General features: G+C 40.3%; 1 protein-coding gene across 1 annotated transcript in view; it reads right to left on the bottom strand.

Moving 5' to 3' along the window:
- Positions 1–930: 930 nt before the first annotated feature.
- Positions 931–17,141, bottom strand: part of nnt (nicotinamide nucleotide transhydrogenase) — a 37,583-nt gene continuing 21,372 nt past the window's right edge. The window contains exons 15-22 of the mRNA XM_004538207.3: positions 15,662–15,895; positions 13,522–13,682; positions 11,135–11,314; positions 10,740–10,899; positions 7,238–7,319; positions 5,498–5,616; positions 4,657–4,772; positions 931–3,269 (exon numbers count right to left, since the gene is read on the bottom strand). Coding sequence (XP_004538264.1) covers positions 3,126–3,269; positions 4,657–4,772; positions 5,498–5,616; positions 7,238–7,319; positions 10,740–10,899; positions 11,135–11,314; positions 13,522–13,682; positions 15,662–15,895 — 1,196 coding nt within the window. The 3' untranslated portion in view covers positions 931–3,125. The remainder of the gene's footprint in view (positions 3,270–4,656; positions 4,773–5,497; positions 5,617–7,237; positions 7,320–10,739; positions 10,900–11,134; positions 11,315–13,521; positions 13,683–15,661; positions 15,896–17,141) is intronic.

Raw genomic sequence — 17,141 nt, 5'->3', positions numbered from 1 at the left:
GAAGCATATCAGCACAAACATCTCATACAATCTGTGAAGCACAGGGGTGACGATTTGGGGACCCTGACACTTTGCTATCAATTGGGCAATTTGCAATTTGTTCACGCAGTCCTGCCACAGGATTCTAGAGTCAGATGTGAGGCCATCTGTCCAACAACCAAATCTTGGTCACACAGGGTCACACTACAGATTCCAAGCACAGCAGCAAATCTACAACAGAAAGGCTGAAAAACAAAAAAACAAGGTGTTACAAAAACCCAGTGAAGGTTGAAATGCTCTGATGGGGCCTTAAGAGAGTTGCACATTATTTAATGTTAATGCAAGAGTGATAAAAATCTCTCACATTGTTGATTACTTCAATTTTTATTCTAAAGGTGGTTCTAACAGCTACCGAATCATCACATGTACTTAGTTCTGCACAGGACTTTTATCTAGTCAAGAGAAAACAGATTAAAAAACAAAAAACAAGAGCATGCATTGATTAATATGTCACCCAACAGAAGTTTGAACTTTTCCAAGATGACATATTTGTTTACTCTAATTACACTCTGAGCTTCAAAATGCAGCGTTTCCTTGTTTTGTTCACAAATGGAATATCAAAGGCGATGTAATCTCATGAACATGTGCTGTAAGTGTAAAAGTGATAACAGCATGGTGAGCTGGAGTAACAGAATCTAAAACTAAATCTAAAACAATGGCTGTGTGTGGATAAAACTCCTTCCTCCAGCTTGTGATCCTTCATTTAGTTAATTGCTGCAAGTATTTTAGTTTTCAACTCTGCCATAGAAGATTGGGCTGGTACCATTAGCCTCACAGCTGTGGCGGACCTCAGGGAAATCCTTGCAGATCAGCATGTTTACTTTAAGGGAATTCAACTGCACCTTTCACCTTTAAGTGTACGTCAGGGAAGAAATTACGCTTTCAGGAAACTTGTGTAAATACAGATTTATTAGGGATGAAAATGTTCCATGACAAACAAAAGAGGGGAAAAAACAAGTTCACAGTACATTTCATCAGTTCGTCTCCATAACATGGTGCACTGAAACGTTGTACAACTTTAAAAGCTCATTGTTGCCCTGCCTCTTTACAAAAATACTTTCCTTAAAAAGAAGAAGAAACACAACAGGCATAAGGGGGGAGGGATACTAGAATTATCAAGATTTTCCATCACTTTTAATTTGCTCGATATCAGACAAAGAATGCATTTCTCTGTGGAAGCTAAGACGTGAGAACGATAGGCCCTCATGAGCACTAGTGACATGTGCAGCTCTACACTTGCACAATGAAGCAAACATGCTGGCAGCAAACTGAGGTCAGGTGGTTAAAAAAAATGCAACATAAACACAAAACAGAAGGCTATTGGTCCTGTGTTTGGTTGGAATTTGTCTGTCCTGATCCTGTGCTTGATTATGTAATAGGTGACTGGTCAGGTGAAGGTCCCGTGGAAAGGTATTGGCCATTTCATGGAGAGGTAGGACAGTTGTCAACATATCAGGTCCCAGGATGATACTATAACAACTAATGCATACAGTACTTGTAGATTACAAAGTGATGAAGACTGCTCACATATTAGTTCAAATTACGCCACAATATACATTCTTGCCAATTGATCTGCTGCAGCAGTGCAACCGCAGCAGAAAATAAATGGAGCACATTCAAACGTGACTCAGTTGTGACACAATAGGTAGAAAGTGGAAGCTGCCATCTTTTTTCGGTCTGTGATCTACTCAAGTGTTTTTTCATAACGCAAATCTTTCCGAATTCGAGCGGCCATTTGGCACTTTTTTTGTGTTTTGGACTTTAATAAAAGAAAGGAAGAAATAAAGATTTTAGAAGTACTTCATGATAACGGACACCTCATATCTGCTGGATCGTGGCAACAATTTTAATTAAATAACTGCTTAGTTGCTTAGGCTCGACGCAACAAGGCCGACTGACATATGGCCCTACTTTACAAACCTTCATTTCACCGCAGAGCAATAATGAGGGCACGCATTGGAGTGGATGAGCCACATTCACTTAAAAGGAGAAAAACTAAACCTTCTTTACCATTAAGGCCAGCAGGATAGCATTTAGTGTACTGTAATATCTGAACCACACAGAAAGAAGAAACACATCTGGCTCAAACACATCATAAAAATCCAGTCGGCTATCAGAGTGTTTGTAAGAGTGAGACGGGCTTCACTAGCGTTCTGCACAGCTGTGGTGGCACACATAACGTTCAGATCCTTTTGGTTTATTGCATTGCTCATCTGACGGAAGAAGTCTGAATGGATTTTTTCTCAGCTGTTTTCTTGATGGAAGGTCACGAGATACACTCAAGTGAAAAGAGAAAAAGCAAAACAGCACTAAATACAGACATTTTCTAAAATAATTATTAGACCAAATACAAAAAAAAATCTCCCAATACAGTATAAAACTGGAACTGAAATGTTGCACTATTCTGCCTTTTTCCCTTTTACTTGTACAGGGGAGAAAAAGAGCAGATCTATCAAAGGGAACACATGACTAAAACAAAACCAAATTGGGGGGGAAAAGGGGCGAGGAATCTTTACAGGGTGGTAAAATGTTAGCGCTTAAGTCTGTCATACCTCCTCTTGTGATTCACCATCATATTTTTTAAATTCCAATCAAAGTCTAATATTTCTTTTAGCTATTGGCTATTTTCTAAAACACCTTAACAGTGAAATGCATCATCTCTAACATCTTATCTACATTTGTGGCTGTTTTACATTAATATACGTCTCTGTAATGAAGATGACTCGCTGTCAGCTGCTCCCCTTATTAAACAGAAGACATGCAGAAAGTTGACAAACCCTTTCTTTAAGATCTAGAAATAAAAGAGTTGTGCATTACCTCATTAGGAAATGATAAATCTACAATATCTGCATTATTCAGCTCTGATTGCAAAAGCAAATTTGCTTTTATTTATAGATCACAGAAAGGGTTTGCAGAAAAGCTTTTACCCTATTAATCATCTTTGTTCACTTGGCTGCGTTACAAATTGGACAAAGATGAACTGAATGCTGGAATACTTTTGGAAAAACTAAGCCTTATTGTTGTCGTCCTTTCTCTCTCCATGTGTGTGCTCTCAGTGGAGGTGCCTGGTTGAGGCAGGGGGCACATTACTGGGACTCGCGGACCTTGGCTTGTAGGGCATCGCAAGTCTTCTTAGCATCGCCTAACAACATTGCTGTGTTGGGTTTGTAGAAGATGGGGTTGTCAACAGCTGCGTAACCCACACCCAGGGAGCGTTTCATCACAATCACCTATGGAAGGAGACAAATTCACACAGGCTGGTAAGCTTCTGATTGGACAACAAACAGATGACAAAACAGAAGAAAAAGTTTATAAGGACCATCTGCAAAAAGTGTTTTCCTCATCTTCTCCATTCAATCCCTCCATTAACAATGGTTGAGGCACTGCCGCACGACTTATAGCGCATAAATCTGCACCATGCCACGTGCATGGATCAAAATGGTAAAGGTTCAACTTGAATTTCTTGGAACGTCACAGTGAATCAAATCTGGCAACTAGGGAAGGAGGATCAAAAAACTTCTCATCTAACCATTAGAGATTAAAGTTGCTTTCTGTGTGATGCAATCTTTTTCAGGGTAAATCTACGGCACTATGGCTCTGGACTCAAAGGATTGTAGCTCCAATTAACACAGAATTATGGATGCTTGAATCTCTGAAATATTTGAATCCCCAATCTCTGACAGCAGATTTGGACGTCTGCAGAAAGCAAACTTTTGCAGGCAGGGGGATGATATTTTATTTACAGCCTCTCATATACAAGGAACATAATATCGTTTAAAACAGTCCAAATTAGGAGAATGGTTTGACAGATATTCAAGCTTATGGAAACAAAACAACAAACAAAACACATTTTCATTCAACTTCACTCTCATATTTCTCAGGTGTCAAATCCAAAATAATCTAAGGAAACTGAAATTTCTGTTGATACTGATATTTAAAAGTGGTGATGGTGTTCTCTCTTATTTTCCGACCACTATGAATTTTATGACAAAGAAAAAAAATTGGAGGACTAAGCTGAAGTAGTTGTCTAGACAATGAAATTTCAAAATGGTCCATTAAACGAAATGTTCGTTGAAAAACGCTAAAAACACTCCAACTTTTACCCTTAGTTTCTTAGTAGGCAATTCCTAGTAAGAATGAGTCTCTGAGTCAAAGCCAAAGATTATTTAAATTATAAAAGTGGTGTGTGATGAAAGTGTAATTGAGCACTTAAAAAATAGTGATTTAAAATCTGTATGTGTGTCGCTGCATGTGCGGTTAGGTAGAATGTCCTGTTTTATTTCCTGTGTGGAAACTAGTGGGAGCACTGTATAAATCACAGATCTCTGATCAGTGCCAGTGGGATGCTCCAAATGTTGATATTCCACACGGACACAGTCTCAGTAATGAGATCAGGATGGGACTGCACCTGGAACTGCAACAGTCTGTAAGAGCCTGGGTTTATATGTCTATACATGTGTGTTTTTGTCTTCTTTAGGTTTGTGTGCGTCTTTAAATGAAGCAGGTCTGCAGGTGCAGACAGTCGAACTGTTGTAAACGCTTCCATTTGTTCCTCTTCGTGTTTTTGTGCTTCAGGATAAATCTTATTATCACTCATGCATGCGCCAGATTTCTCACCTGCTTCGCCTTCCAGACTTCCAGCACGGGCATACCAGCGATGATGGAGTTGGGGTCTTCTTGGGCCGCTGAGTTAACTGTGTCATTGGCGCCAATCACCAGGACCAGGTCAGTTTCTGATAGGATGTACGAACACATCTCCATTATTTCACATCAATTTATTTATTTTTAGGTAAAATACCAAACACTTTACCCACTCATTTTTGTTTGTTCATTTAATACTGAAACATGGGACTATTATGCTCTGGGGATGCTTTAATGTGCCTGGAACTGTGAATCTCATCAGTGTGGAAGGAATCTGTGGGATAAACTGGAGGTCAAGACCCATTCCTGAAGATCATCACGTTTAAAGGCGTTTGAGAGAGTCACTAAATAAAAATGGGCTGGAATTGCTCAGAAGACATTTGTGAGACTTGTTAAAAATGAAAACAAGCGATTGCAGGCTGTTACCAGCCAAAAAGGACACACAGCTGACCAACAGCTAATAATACTTTTAGCCCTGGTAGTTTTTATGAAATAACTTTGTTTCTGTGTGCAAACTAAAACTAATGTAAGCATCCAAAATAAAACTGGGATGCTTAGAAAGCTGTGTTAAAAATTCCTTGCTCTGTTGTAACAGCACGTGGGCAATACTTTTGGTTTTCATGAGAGGGCCAATAATTCTGTTCTCACCTATGTAAGGCCTTTGAAGGTTTTCCAATAGAAGTCAAACTATCCTTTTAACCCTACATTCGTAAATATAAATGGGTCTGATTGTAAACTCTGTAAAAAGGCAGCAGCATTTATGGATGAATTAATGACAATGTACAGATTTTAAATGACAGAAATAACTAGTTCTCACCAGGGAAATCCTCATTGATCTCCTCCATTTCCAGGACAATGTCATACGGGACACCAGCTTCAGCCAACAGCACATTTAGCTGACCAGGCATGCGGCCAGCAACCGGGTGAATACCAAACCTGAGGGTGAAAAAAAATGCATTAAAATGAATACTTCAAATCAGTCCCACCTACTACAAACTTAGTTCGTAGTTCTTCTTGACTGCCATCAACTTCCTTAAATCAAAGAGAATTGGACAAATGGAGTTGATGAGTGTGATTACAGTCTGGTTCCACACAAACACACCTACTGCACTCCCCCACCAGTGTTATTTGTTGAGTGTGTTTCTGGGCATACACAGCTCTCAAACTCAATTAGCCATGTAATGTAATCATGGTAGGAAATTAGCACCAGCCACTGAATACTGGTGGCTGGTTCTCCTTTTCTGAAACCTTCCAATCACTTTGGCCACTATTTGGAGGTTTGATCTTTTATTTTTGTTTGATGAGCTTCGGCAGATACAGACAGCAGATGGCCCGCTGATTCTGGGGTGAATTAGCAAGTCAGTTTATGCCTTTTGTGTATTTCGATACGGTCTGCATGCACAGGACGACAGTGGGGAACACAGTAGTTTTGGTCTGGATGAGCAGAAGTTGTGGCCAAGTGTTATATTGCTAGTACCCTGTAAAAAGGAGGAGGCTGGATGAAAAAGACAAGCGGAAGAGGTGACAAAAGCAGGTACAAAGAGTAAGAAAATAAGTGACAAAAAAAGAGTTTTAATAATACAGAACAAAGTTTAAAAAAATGAAAGAAAGAGATCAGAGTGAAGGAGGTTTTTTCTGTTTTTCTCTGACCACCCACTTTCCTCTAATCAAGTACAAATGCTCTAAGCAATAGCAGCTGCAAGAGCCACGATCAAACGACAGAGGCAGGACAATTACACATGCTTCCACTGTACCTTGTCCTTCGCATCCTCTCTTTCGCATTTCCTTTTTTACCACACACACATGCCCACTACGTCTTGTTGCCCTTGTCAGTCTCCGCTTGTTGGTCATGTCCTACGTAGTATAACTTTTACATTATGTATCGATATACCCAAACAGCTTCCAGTGCAGCTACCATTTTTAGATGGCTCATTTGAAGTCCAAATCTGACCACTTACACTCACCACCACACACGCACGCACTGCCCGTTATGTGATATCACCACAGACCTTAAACTTGTGCACAGCGAACATCGGCTTTAGCTCGAAACGGACCCAAATTTCCCGTAGAGGATCATCACTGGGACTGAGCCTCCAGCAGCTTTCGGTTAAAATGTTCTTCGTTTCCAATGCCAAAGGCAGCACATCAGGTGAGGAGTTAGACCAGGTGGTGTCTGAAGAAACTGGACTGTGGTGTGTGTCATCATGTGGTGGCACAGAGTGCACTCAAAACAAAGGAGGGTTTTGCTACAAATATAATTTTCGCTCATTTGATTTGCCTCAATGGAACTTCCAAAAATGGAAATCACTTAGAAGGATGGGACATTTTGATTTTGATGCACTAAAGGAGGTTCGGTGCCTCTCACTGAGGCACAAGTGAAAAGTAGATCTAAAAGTAGCAGCCATGTTGAAAATGACCTAGAGATGCTCAAGATTTACAACCCATAAAAATCCTGTTCATAAACAAAATTGATGGTATATTTTGTTGTCGTTTGGCAGCAGTTTATTTTGACAAATTAAATCTACTTTTAAAAAAGTCAACTTTATCATTCCTTTACCTGACACTCTTGCCCGCCTCTTTGAGCATCTTCACCAAGTCCGCAATGGGGTACTGGGCCTTTGCAGCACAGAGACCGTAACCTGAAATAGATTTCAAAGCAGTAACAGACAACAAAAATTAGATGATTATATATACCCAGCACAAACAAACCCTTTACATTTAGCCAAAACATATTTGTGGTTACAGCTACATAGCTTACAGAAAGCACATGCAGGAAAGGAGCGTAGCTAGAGTGAGGCAGCCAACACAGCGCATGTTTATTTGTAAAATCCCTTTCATCTCACTCAGTCTCTGTGACTGAAACAATCTTCTAATCTTCAAATCTAATTTCTGCAGTCTAATTACGCTGCTTTAATGACTCACCAATAATATAAATATTTTGAAAATGAACTGAATGACCAAAGAGTAAAAACAGAGTATTTTTTAACCCACTTTATTTCCTTGTAATATCCTGCTTTTGTCATTTTAAGATTTCTTACATAAATTCATGTTGACATTTAATGTCAATGTAGCATAAAACTCAATACACAGAGTACTTCTGCCTCCCAGCCTTGGATTTATCTCATGTTTGATAATAATTCTGGAGTATGCTACTTGATTTTTTCTTTTCTTTTTCTTTTTTTAAACTCACGCTGTTGCTCACACACACAAACACATGTCAAACGGTCCGGTGATGTTTACTAACCTTGTCACAACAACCAGTCAAAAACTTTCATGTTACAGCACACCAATCAAAATGACAGTTCTACTGGAGACAAACAGAGACCCCACCCCCCAAAAAATCTCCAGAAAATTGGTTGACCCACTGCCACCCAACTCAAAAATGAAAAATGTAGCGCTTTTCACTTCTCTGCCTCCCTCTGTCAAAATTACTGTATCCCTCTGCGCTTCCAAAATTCTCAGTGGAGCTTGTCGTATAAGAACAACAAGTGGACCCAGGCCATGAAGACACGAGCCGGATGAATGCCAAGAATGCACCGTGTTTATCGGGGCAGTGTCTTAATCATTTCCACAGATGTCAGGCAAACTGACTGTGACAGCTTCAATTTAGAGGGAATTGGTGAAATGAAAACAAGGGCACTGACTGAAAGAGAAACAACACCAAACTACTGCTGCCTCACACAGCTCAACAAACCATGCATTTGGCTGATGTGAGTTATGCAGGCATAGCCATAAAAAATATTACTTCTATACTCTGGCTATTGTCATGTTTTAGCAATTAAATTTCCGATTGTTCTGCACATTTTAATGTACTGGGTTCTGTACAGCGACATATGAAGCGTTGTCTCCAGTGGAAACAGTCTGGCTGTATAAGTTTTACATTTACCTGTCATCACAGGTGACAAATGGCACATGTGCAGTGAAAAGGCCTTAAAACTATAAAACTACAGAGTTGAAAACAAATCTAAGATTAAGAATGTTTGAATGTTTAACACTAAGTGGAATTTTAGAAGCTTGCTGACATCCAGACTTTGCAACAAAGTCTGGATAGCTGATTGATGTTGTTTAAAACGGCCAATTATTCAACAGATTGTTTTATAATTTGTTTTAATGGATTTCAGTTCCCAGGACTGGGATCTTATTCACAAGTGATAGGAACATGGAGCACATGGAGTTGGACCGGCAGATCGGCGACGGTTTTAGCAGTAATTTCGGAGATGTAACAGAGTGTCACAGTGAAGAGAGAGTCAAGCCAAAAGGCAAAGCTTTCATTTAACAATCGATCTACTTCCCAACCCTCACCCATGATCATGAGATCTTTGTAATGACCAGAACACAAGCAGCCGAAATGCATTTCCCCCACTGGGTGGTTAGAATCAGCCTTAAAGAGAGAGTAAGGAGCCAAGACATCTGGATGTCACAGTGCCTCCAATTGGAGATTTTCTGGGCATGACAAACTTGAAGAAGATCCCAAAGTAGTACCAGAATTCACTGGTGAGATTATATTATCATATGGCCTGAGTAGAGTTTGAGATGGAGAACTGTGAGAGGGAGAAGAACATCTGGAATACCCTTGACTCACCTCGCCTGCTTTCAAGGTGAGTCAACTTCAGATAAGCGAACGATAATGATTTTAATCATCGTATTTGCGCTGGAATCTTTTCAAGTAGACTGATTCCTAATTATTCCTGATTGCTACTTATTAAAAGCTCATATTGTCCAGCATGTGTCCCTACTAGCTGGAAGCTGCCCAAAATGCCTGGTTTCAGCCAGTTTTTTCTACTCTTGAGTCTGTATGATGTCAAAGAGAGGAGATATCCTCCATATGATAATTTCAAGCACACATCTCTGGCCATTAGCACAGAAGCCCCACCCACCTGTTGTTCAAACCTTCTGTTTCTGAGGGGAAGCCAATCAGAAGAAAGCTGGTTTAAACAAGACAGCAATGAATGACCCGAGAAGCTGGTCCAAGTACAAGAGAAACGATTATTACTCTGAAATGTAAATCATTCAAAACCTTTCAAAATATGGAGCAGGAAATAAGTAATAACAGACCAACTGAAGAAATGTCTGGTATTTTATTATTCATCCTGTCTTGGTGTTGATTTGTTTGTGAAACATTTTTGAGAAAAGGCTAAGAAAATATATCTGTTTTTGGGGGGCTGGTTTTGGTTTTAGCTGTCAGGCGTGTTCCTGTTCATCTGCCATTATTCCCAGAAAAGAAGCAGGGGTGGGATGGTTTAACCTAAATTGGATGCCACTCTCTCCATGGATCACCTCTTTTTCACTTGACCACGTGACCACTTTAATTTGCAATTCTTGTAAATTGCAGCGGTTTCCTCTGAAGACTTCATTTTTGTATACAGGCACTCAGCGCTGTGACTGGAATCACCAGTTTGCAGATTAGATGCCTTTGGTCTGTGTTTACATGTACCCACGTGAGCGAAACAACCCTTTGGAACTGCGAATGGTTAACAACAGTCTAGACGAGGGGACCGAAATGTCAGTGGGCCACACAATAATGAGTTTAGAGCAGCAGCTCCAAGGACAATCGTTATAGTCCAGGTGGGAGGTTCAGGCACATATCTAGACAAATATTGAAAACACGTGAAACAAAGAAAATCATATAGCTGGAACAAAGACTGGAACCCACTCTTTAACCCTGAAAAAGGAACTAGAAGCCAATTTGGAGTGTGGTATTTGAATCGTCAACAAAAAAACCAACATAGCCTCATTCCATCTAATTTCCCCCTTTGACCTTGCATACATAAGCTGCACTGCAGAATGTCTATTTACGAGCACTGACGACCACACAGAAACCTAACAGCGGGTTTACGTGTGTGTGCATGTGCTTTTGTGTGTGTTCGTGCACGTGCGCTCCACCAGGACTTGTCAATTAACCCAGCAAAATGATGTAACACGGGTTAACAAAAGGTTAAATAAACAGAACACACTGTGCTAATGATGGCAAAAAAGAGACTGGCAAAGTCAAAGTACTGTATTTTTCCACTCACATAAAATCCTCAGTGTGAGTATAGGGTTGTGTGTGTATGTCTTACCTGGAGTGATGATTATGTTTTGGGCCTCTTTAATCATCTCGACAGTCTGATCCACATTGACTTCTGTGTGTGTCCCTGTGATCTCCATGGGCTTTCCTGTGCCGGTGGAAGATGTGCCGTAGCCTCCCAAGATCACATTAGCCAGTGAGCGATTCATGGCCTAGAGGAGGGGGGGAAATTAAGATACTTTCTTTCATATTTACTTTACACTAAACGCTGTTGTCTAAAACAAAACATGGCAATGAATTTCACACATTTGTGACCGGAATATTTAGAAAAGCCACTCCACAGTCTTGCTATAATGGAAAAGTTAAGAGTCCCTCCTGGTGGACAGATAAGGAAAAACCACATTAAACTATCTGCTACATGAGATGCTGAGTCTGTGCTCCACTCACCACACACATAATATATGACAAAATGGCTCCAGATGACCCGATGAGAGCTCCGACGATGGTCAGCAGGTTGTTGTTGAGAAGGAAGCCCTCGGCACACAGGGCCCAGCCTGAGTAACTGTTGAGTACGGTGATTACCACCGGCATGTCAGCACCTCCAATAGCTGCTGTCAGTGTTACACCCTGGAAGAAAGGAGTAGGAAATGTGTGGTTAAACCCACTCCTGTGATCATCTTAAGTATTCGTTAGAGCAGCAAAATTGAGAGCAGCTATGAGCTCAACTGACAGACACGTTTGCTGACGTTGTCGAATGATATTGGCCGCGATTTTTGCATATATGTTGTCCAGTATGTGCCAATATTAGAACTTTGTGCTGCGAACATACAGCAGCGCAGCAGCGGAGTTCTTAAATCATCACTGCAAATTCCTCCAACACAATCAGGAGTTGAGTAGCTAAAACTGGCACAAAGGCCCCTGACGTTTCTTGTCTATATCAGATATTATGAAGCCAGTGCAGCAGCTCCATAATGTAGTGGTTTACACATTTACCTAACAAACAAAACATCTCGGGTTTGACTCTGGGAGGAGACACAAATCCCTTTGGGACTGCATTAAGAAGAGCATCTGGTATAAAAAACCAAAAAAAACCCAGAACAGATATGGACCCACCCACCGAGGTGACAAAGTAGCAGCTGAAAGTAGCTTTAATGCGTTGCTCAGCAACCACATACCAACAGGCTACAATGACCCATTTGTGGTGTGTATACACCTGTAACACCTTGAAAAAAAGCATTGTGTCATTTTAATTCCAGGGCAATGATATCTAATTTCTAACCACAAAACTTTCATTATGCATGACATATTATGACATCATAAGCCGCCACCGAACAACAGACCAAACAATCCTGTAGCGTGTGTGAGTGCCAAAACTTGGGCTCTGTCGTGTCAACTCTACACTTAGTCCTCACTCTGAGTGTATAGAGCCGAGCCCTGCACATTCCTGCTCCGTGATACTGCACATGAACTTGGTGCTTTATTGAAACAGAGCAGAGCAGGATCCAGTGTGACTTTTACAGTTTTACACAGAGATTGGTACACAATGAAAACATCTCTGTCCTTCCTCAGCAGTGTGCACACAGAGCAAGACTAATGTTTCTTTCTTTTACTTCCCTTGGTAGGTGCTAATCCATAAAATCCGACTGTCAAAATACAACTAATAATTTGTTAGGTTAATGTCTGAATGTTACAATGTTAGGATTAAGGTTAAGTAATGTAATATATGCAATAGTCGCACTCTAGTGTTGAGACACTCACATTCAAACAAAACCTTACAAACTTTTAAATATACTAGAATGAAACTCCTGTCCACTTAGTGTTTTGTAATAATTAAATAAACAACATTTTATTTTCAACGGATAAAAACATCATCCTAGTTTTAGACATATTTTTCACAATCAAATTTTTCTTGTCCTCCATTCCCGCTATCATCTGAACAGCTTTCGTTTAATAAGAGCCAACTGTAGTTACGAAAGCCTCAGCAGGATCCAGAAGTGTTAAGAAACGCACACATGTACAGTAGATGATGCATTATACTGTATTTGAACGACTGATTAGAGGACAGAAATATAAAACAGACTGTGAAATGATATCCATCAACCTTCTCCAGGGACATGCTAATGTTTTTAGGGGGATTGGCACGTGTAAAAACTGAAACTCCAACACGCGGCTGTGCATAAAATTTCTTCCGTTTTTAACATGTACTGCCTGGCTTCACTTAATGTATAAAGTACTCAGCATCAGTAAATGAAACTTTGAAGGCCTAAAGACTCTCTAAAGAGAACAATTATCACTTTCCTTTATTATTTACACTGTAAAACGCTTCTCTATAGATCCTAAGTCTAACTTCATAGAATATAACTATTGCTAATTGTAAATCTAAAGACTGTCAGTAAAAAATAGATTTAAAAGTAGGTGGGGTTGTTGTTTATTGTTATTGTTCACTGTCACATGCTTAACATTTGACACTGCTATGGAGAAATGCCTGCATTGAAGATGTCTGTCTCTGATTTCTACAGAATTTCAAACGTTAAGCTTAACGACAGTGGAGAATATTAACCCAGCAGTTTGGCCACTGCCAACTCTCTGCTCCATTCTGAATTTCTGGGCAGCTACTGTTTCCTGTGCAAAAAGCCTCCTGACATTTATGAGCAAATCCCTTCGTTTTGTCTCTTTTCTACACCTCTCTGGCATCATTTCTCTTGACTTCTTTATGCCCTTTCACCACTCGTGAAAATTTTTACCATCATGTCCAGTCTGTCGGTATGAAATAACTTCTCAATCTGTGATTTTTAAGAGCGAAAAAACAGACTTCATACATAAACACAGCATACCATGACAGCAGAGAGAGCAGACACTGATCCGAGACAGGTGATGCCTGTGGTGTAACTTGGATCCAGCATGTAGGGAATCATCCCACCGACACTTGCTGCCATAAGAGTGGCATTCAGGGCGTGACGACCGGGGAGCATCAGAGGAGCGCTGTTCAACATACCTGCATGTGGAGAAAAGTGGTGAGAACAAAAAAAAAAAATCTGTTAGGTGTACACTCAAACTCCTAGCAGTAGCTTTTTTTTGTATGTGTGACATTTATCATTTTAGATTTCTTCCTTCGCAACCACCACTTGAGACTTGTCATTAACTGAATGCCATGTAGATGCATAATTTGTCCTTATGAAACACTTTCAGTCAACATGGAAATTACAGTGTGATTACAAGGACTGGAGCCAGCACATGAACCTGATGAACTGGGCTTCTTTTTTAACGCTTCACAGCTAGCAGCGGTGACACGAAGCAGCAGACTTCCTTATGTGGATAAACACAGTATGATCAAGCTGGCAGCAAAGTGTGCATATGTGTGTCTGTGCATATAGTCGATGCAGGTTAGAGTTAAGTTTGTTAATCAATAAAGATAACATTTTTTTTCTTTGATCATTTTTCACCTCCAAATGTCAAAAAATAATTGCAGGTCAGTTAACTGGTCATGTTTAGGAAAAACAATCGCAAATAAAACTTTACCATACATATGAAATATAATAATAATAATAATAATAATAATAATAATAATAATAATAATGGATTGCATTTATATAGCACTTTTCGGGGCCCTCAAAGCGCTTTACAATTCCACTATTCATTCACTCTCACATTCACACACTGGTGGAGGCAGCTACAGTTGTAGCCACAGCTGCCCTGGGGCAGACTGACAGAAGCGAGGGAGGTAGGTGAAGTGTCTTGCCCAAGGACACAACGACCGAGACTGTCTGAGCCGGGGCTCAAACCGGCAACCTTCCGATTACAAGACGAACTGCCAACTCGATCGTGGCTCAATCATCTCAATTATAACAAAAACAAGAAGTGAGTTAAACGAATTGCAGTATTCAGACAGGAACTAGAAACTAAAGATGGATGGAGCTGCCGTGATGGCACCTGGTCTCAACAGTAACGCTTTGGACTTTTATAGTCAGAAGGTACCTGAAGAAAACAGTTCCAAGTTCTCTTATCTAGCAAGTATGGTTAGTAAGTTGCAATGCACACATGTCTGCTTATCTGAAACAACACAGCAATAACAAAATACAAGAATTCACTCACTGAAGCTAAAACACAAACTTCCTAGATGGTCTGTACCACACTGTAATCCACATGACTTGTTCCTACCAAACAGCAAAAGCATGGCTGAGAAGTCTAGTTCAGTAAATCTGAGTAGCAGGTGTGAAACCTAGCTTCAAGCTATCTGCATCTACACTCTGTGTTGGCACATCTGCCAAAGAAACCACATCCCTAACTTTTGGCCTTAACAGTATCTAAACAGATTCACTCAGTACAAAGTTGTTATGAAGCGGGAAACTATCCATAATGGACCAAACTGTTGTAAGCTGGGCATTTTAACATGGAAGTCTCTGGAGACTGAGGTGGTTTAGGAGCAGCCTCAAGTGGCCAGTAAGAGAACTGTACTTTTTGGCACTTCCATACCAGCTTCATTTTTCAGGCATTGAGGTTGCCACCCATAATTAAGACTTCTTATTAACTTAAACAAGGAGTTTACTTTTGCTTATATAGTGTTTATGCTAAGCAAAGCTCAATGACTCCCAGCTCCAGTTGAAGAATTAATGCAGAGACTCGAGATTGGCAGTGATCTTCTAATCTGGCTCTTGGAAAGAAAGTAAAGAAAGAGCACATCTGAGCTTAAAAAATATTTTTCTAAAAAGAGCTTTGCAAAATTAACATTAACTGTAGCTTTACAGATCACAGCTGACCCAGATCCATGGTTTTCCTAATATGTATCGTGCACCTAAAAGTAGCATCTCATGATGGACTGTATCTGCCTCCTCTCTGGCAACCAGGATGATCAAAAGTGTAATAAATATGCTTTATAATAACATGTCAGCATTATTCCAAAGTGTGCCTGTACATCAGCAAGTGTAAATGTTTCTTTTCCATTCAATATTTAGTATATGCAACTGCAGCTCTCACCTTGCAGTTTGCCATATGCTACCAAAGAGCCGCTAAAAGTGACTCCACCGATGTAGGCTCCAAGATACGCAACTATCTTGGTGAGGTTGGCTGCAGGGTCTGTGGCGAAGTGTGGGTACTCAATCATGTATTCAGCCACACAGGTGAGCACAGCAGCCAAGCCAACCAAACTGTGGAAAGCAGCCACCAGCTGGGGCAAGTCACTGATCTGGATCTTCTTAGCAATGGCCAGGCCTAGAGAGAAGGAGAGATAAGAAGTAAATAAAGTTTAGTGGCCCTGAAAGACCCACACACAAATAACATGCAAATCACAAGCACATGCACATGCACTCAGGACTGCTGGGAAGTGGGCCCATCTAAAGAGCCAGGTGTTGCTGATGAGGCTTGCTTGGGGAAATTCCGTGTGTGTGAGTTGGTCTACACTTTCTGTACATGTGCGTGTGTGAAATACATTCCCGTATCTGGGGTTAAAAAGAAAAACAGCATTATTGTCTGTGTAGATAGTTTAGTCTGGGTTTCGGCTTTGTGGCTGGAACAATTAGCATTTAAATGATCAAACAATCTTCAAAGAGAGAGAAAGTGAGTAATGTGTGATGCTGACCATTCTGACAGATCTGCTTTGTCTGGCAGAGATTTAGTCATGATGTAAATATCACTGCTCTTAACACACCTGCTAACCTAATGTAGCCAAGGCCAGAATACATGCAAACAATGCAAAAGCCGCATTCAATATATTGGAGTCAAGAGACATTCCTACTTCTGTGTAGGGGAGAAGGACAAGTCGATCTTTTAAAATCTATGCACAGCTGCAAGAAGGGAGTTTGTGAATCATTTGGAGTTACGATGATTTCAATCAACTTGAATACAACCTGACTAAGCTAATTAACACACAAATAGTTGTGCTTTTCATTGCTTAATTGAACACATTAAGTAGTTATGGTGGAAGCTGAAAAGAGTTAAACATTAACTCTTGAATTCAGTAACTTGTGGAACATCCTTTAACAATCGAGTATGTCCAGTAAGTGCTTTTGCAACATGCAGAATGCTGACGAGGAACAGTGGAGCCTTCCTTCATACAAAACTCCCGGGATGTCAAGATCAAAAAAATCCCTCTAAAGGTCATACCTCAGGATCTTAGCTGGATTAGAGTCAAACCTAATCAAAACCTGAATCTTGTTTCATTGTCTTCCAGCTCTTCTGGTGCTAATTAACTTGTGTGCTTGTTGCTTTGCATCAATACTGCTGCAACACCCAACCTCTCCCAATCTCAAGGTTATGGACTGCTGCCTTGACAAAGTTACTTCATACAATTTAGCTTCATTATTTCATTTATATATATATCAATTATATTGTTGCAAGGTGTGTGTGTGTGTGTGTGTGTGTGTGTGTGTGTGTGTGTGTGTGTGTGTGTGTGTGTGAAGATGTCTGCAGGTGTTTTGCTGCTACCCTTGTGCTTACCTCTTTTTGCACTGAAACCTTG

The sequence above is a fragment of the Maylandia zebra genome, linkage group LG7 (assembly GCF_041146795.1).
Source record: "Maylandia zebra isolate NMK-2024a linkage group LG7, Mzebra_GT3a, whole genome shotgun sequence".
Taxonomy (NCBI): Eukaryota; Metazoa; Chordata; class Actinopteri; order Cichliformes; family Cichlidae; genus Maylandia; species Maylandia zebra.
The sequence above is the reverse complement of the archived record's forward strand: the minus strand, read 5'-3'. Positions and strand labels throughout refer to the sequence as shown.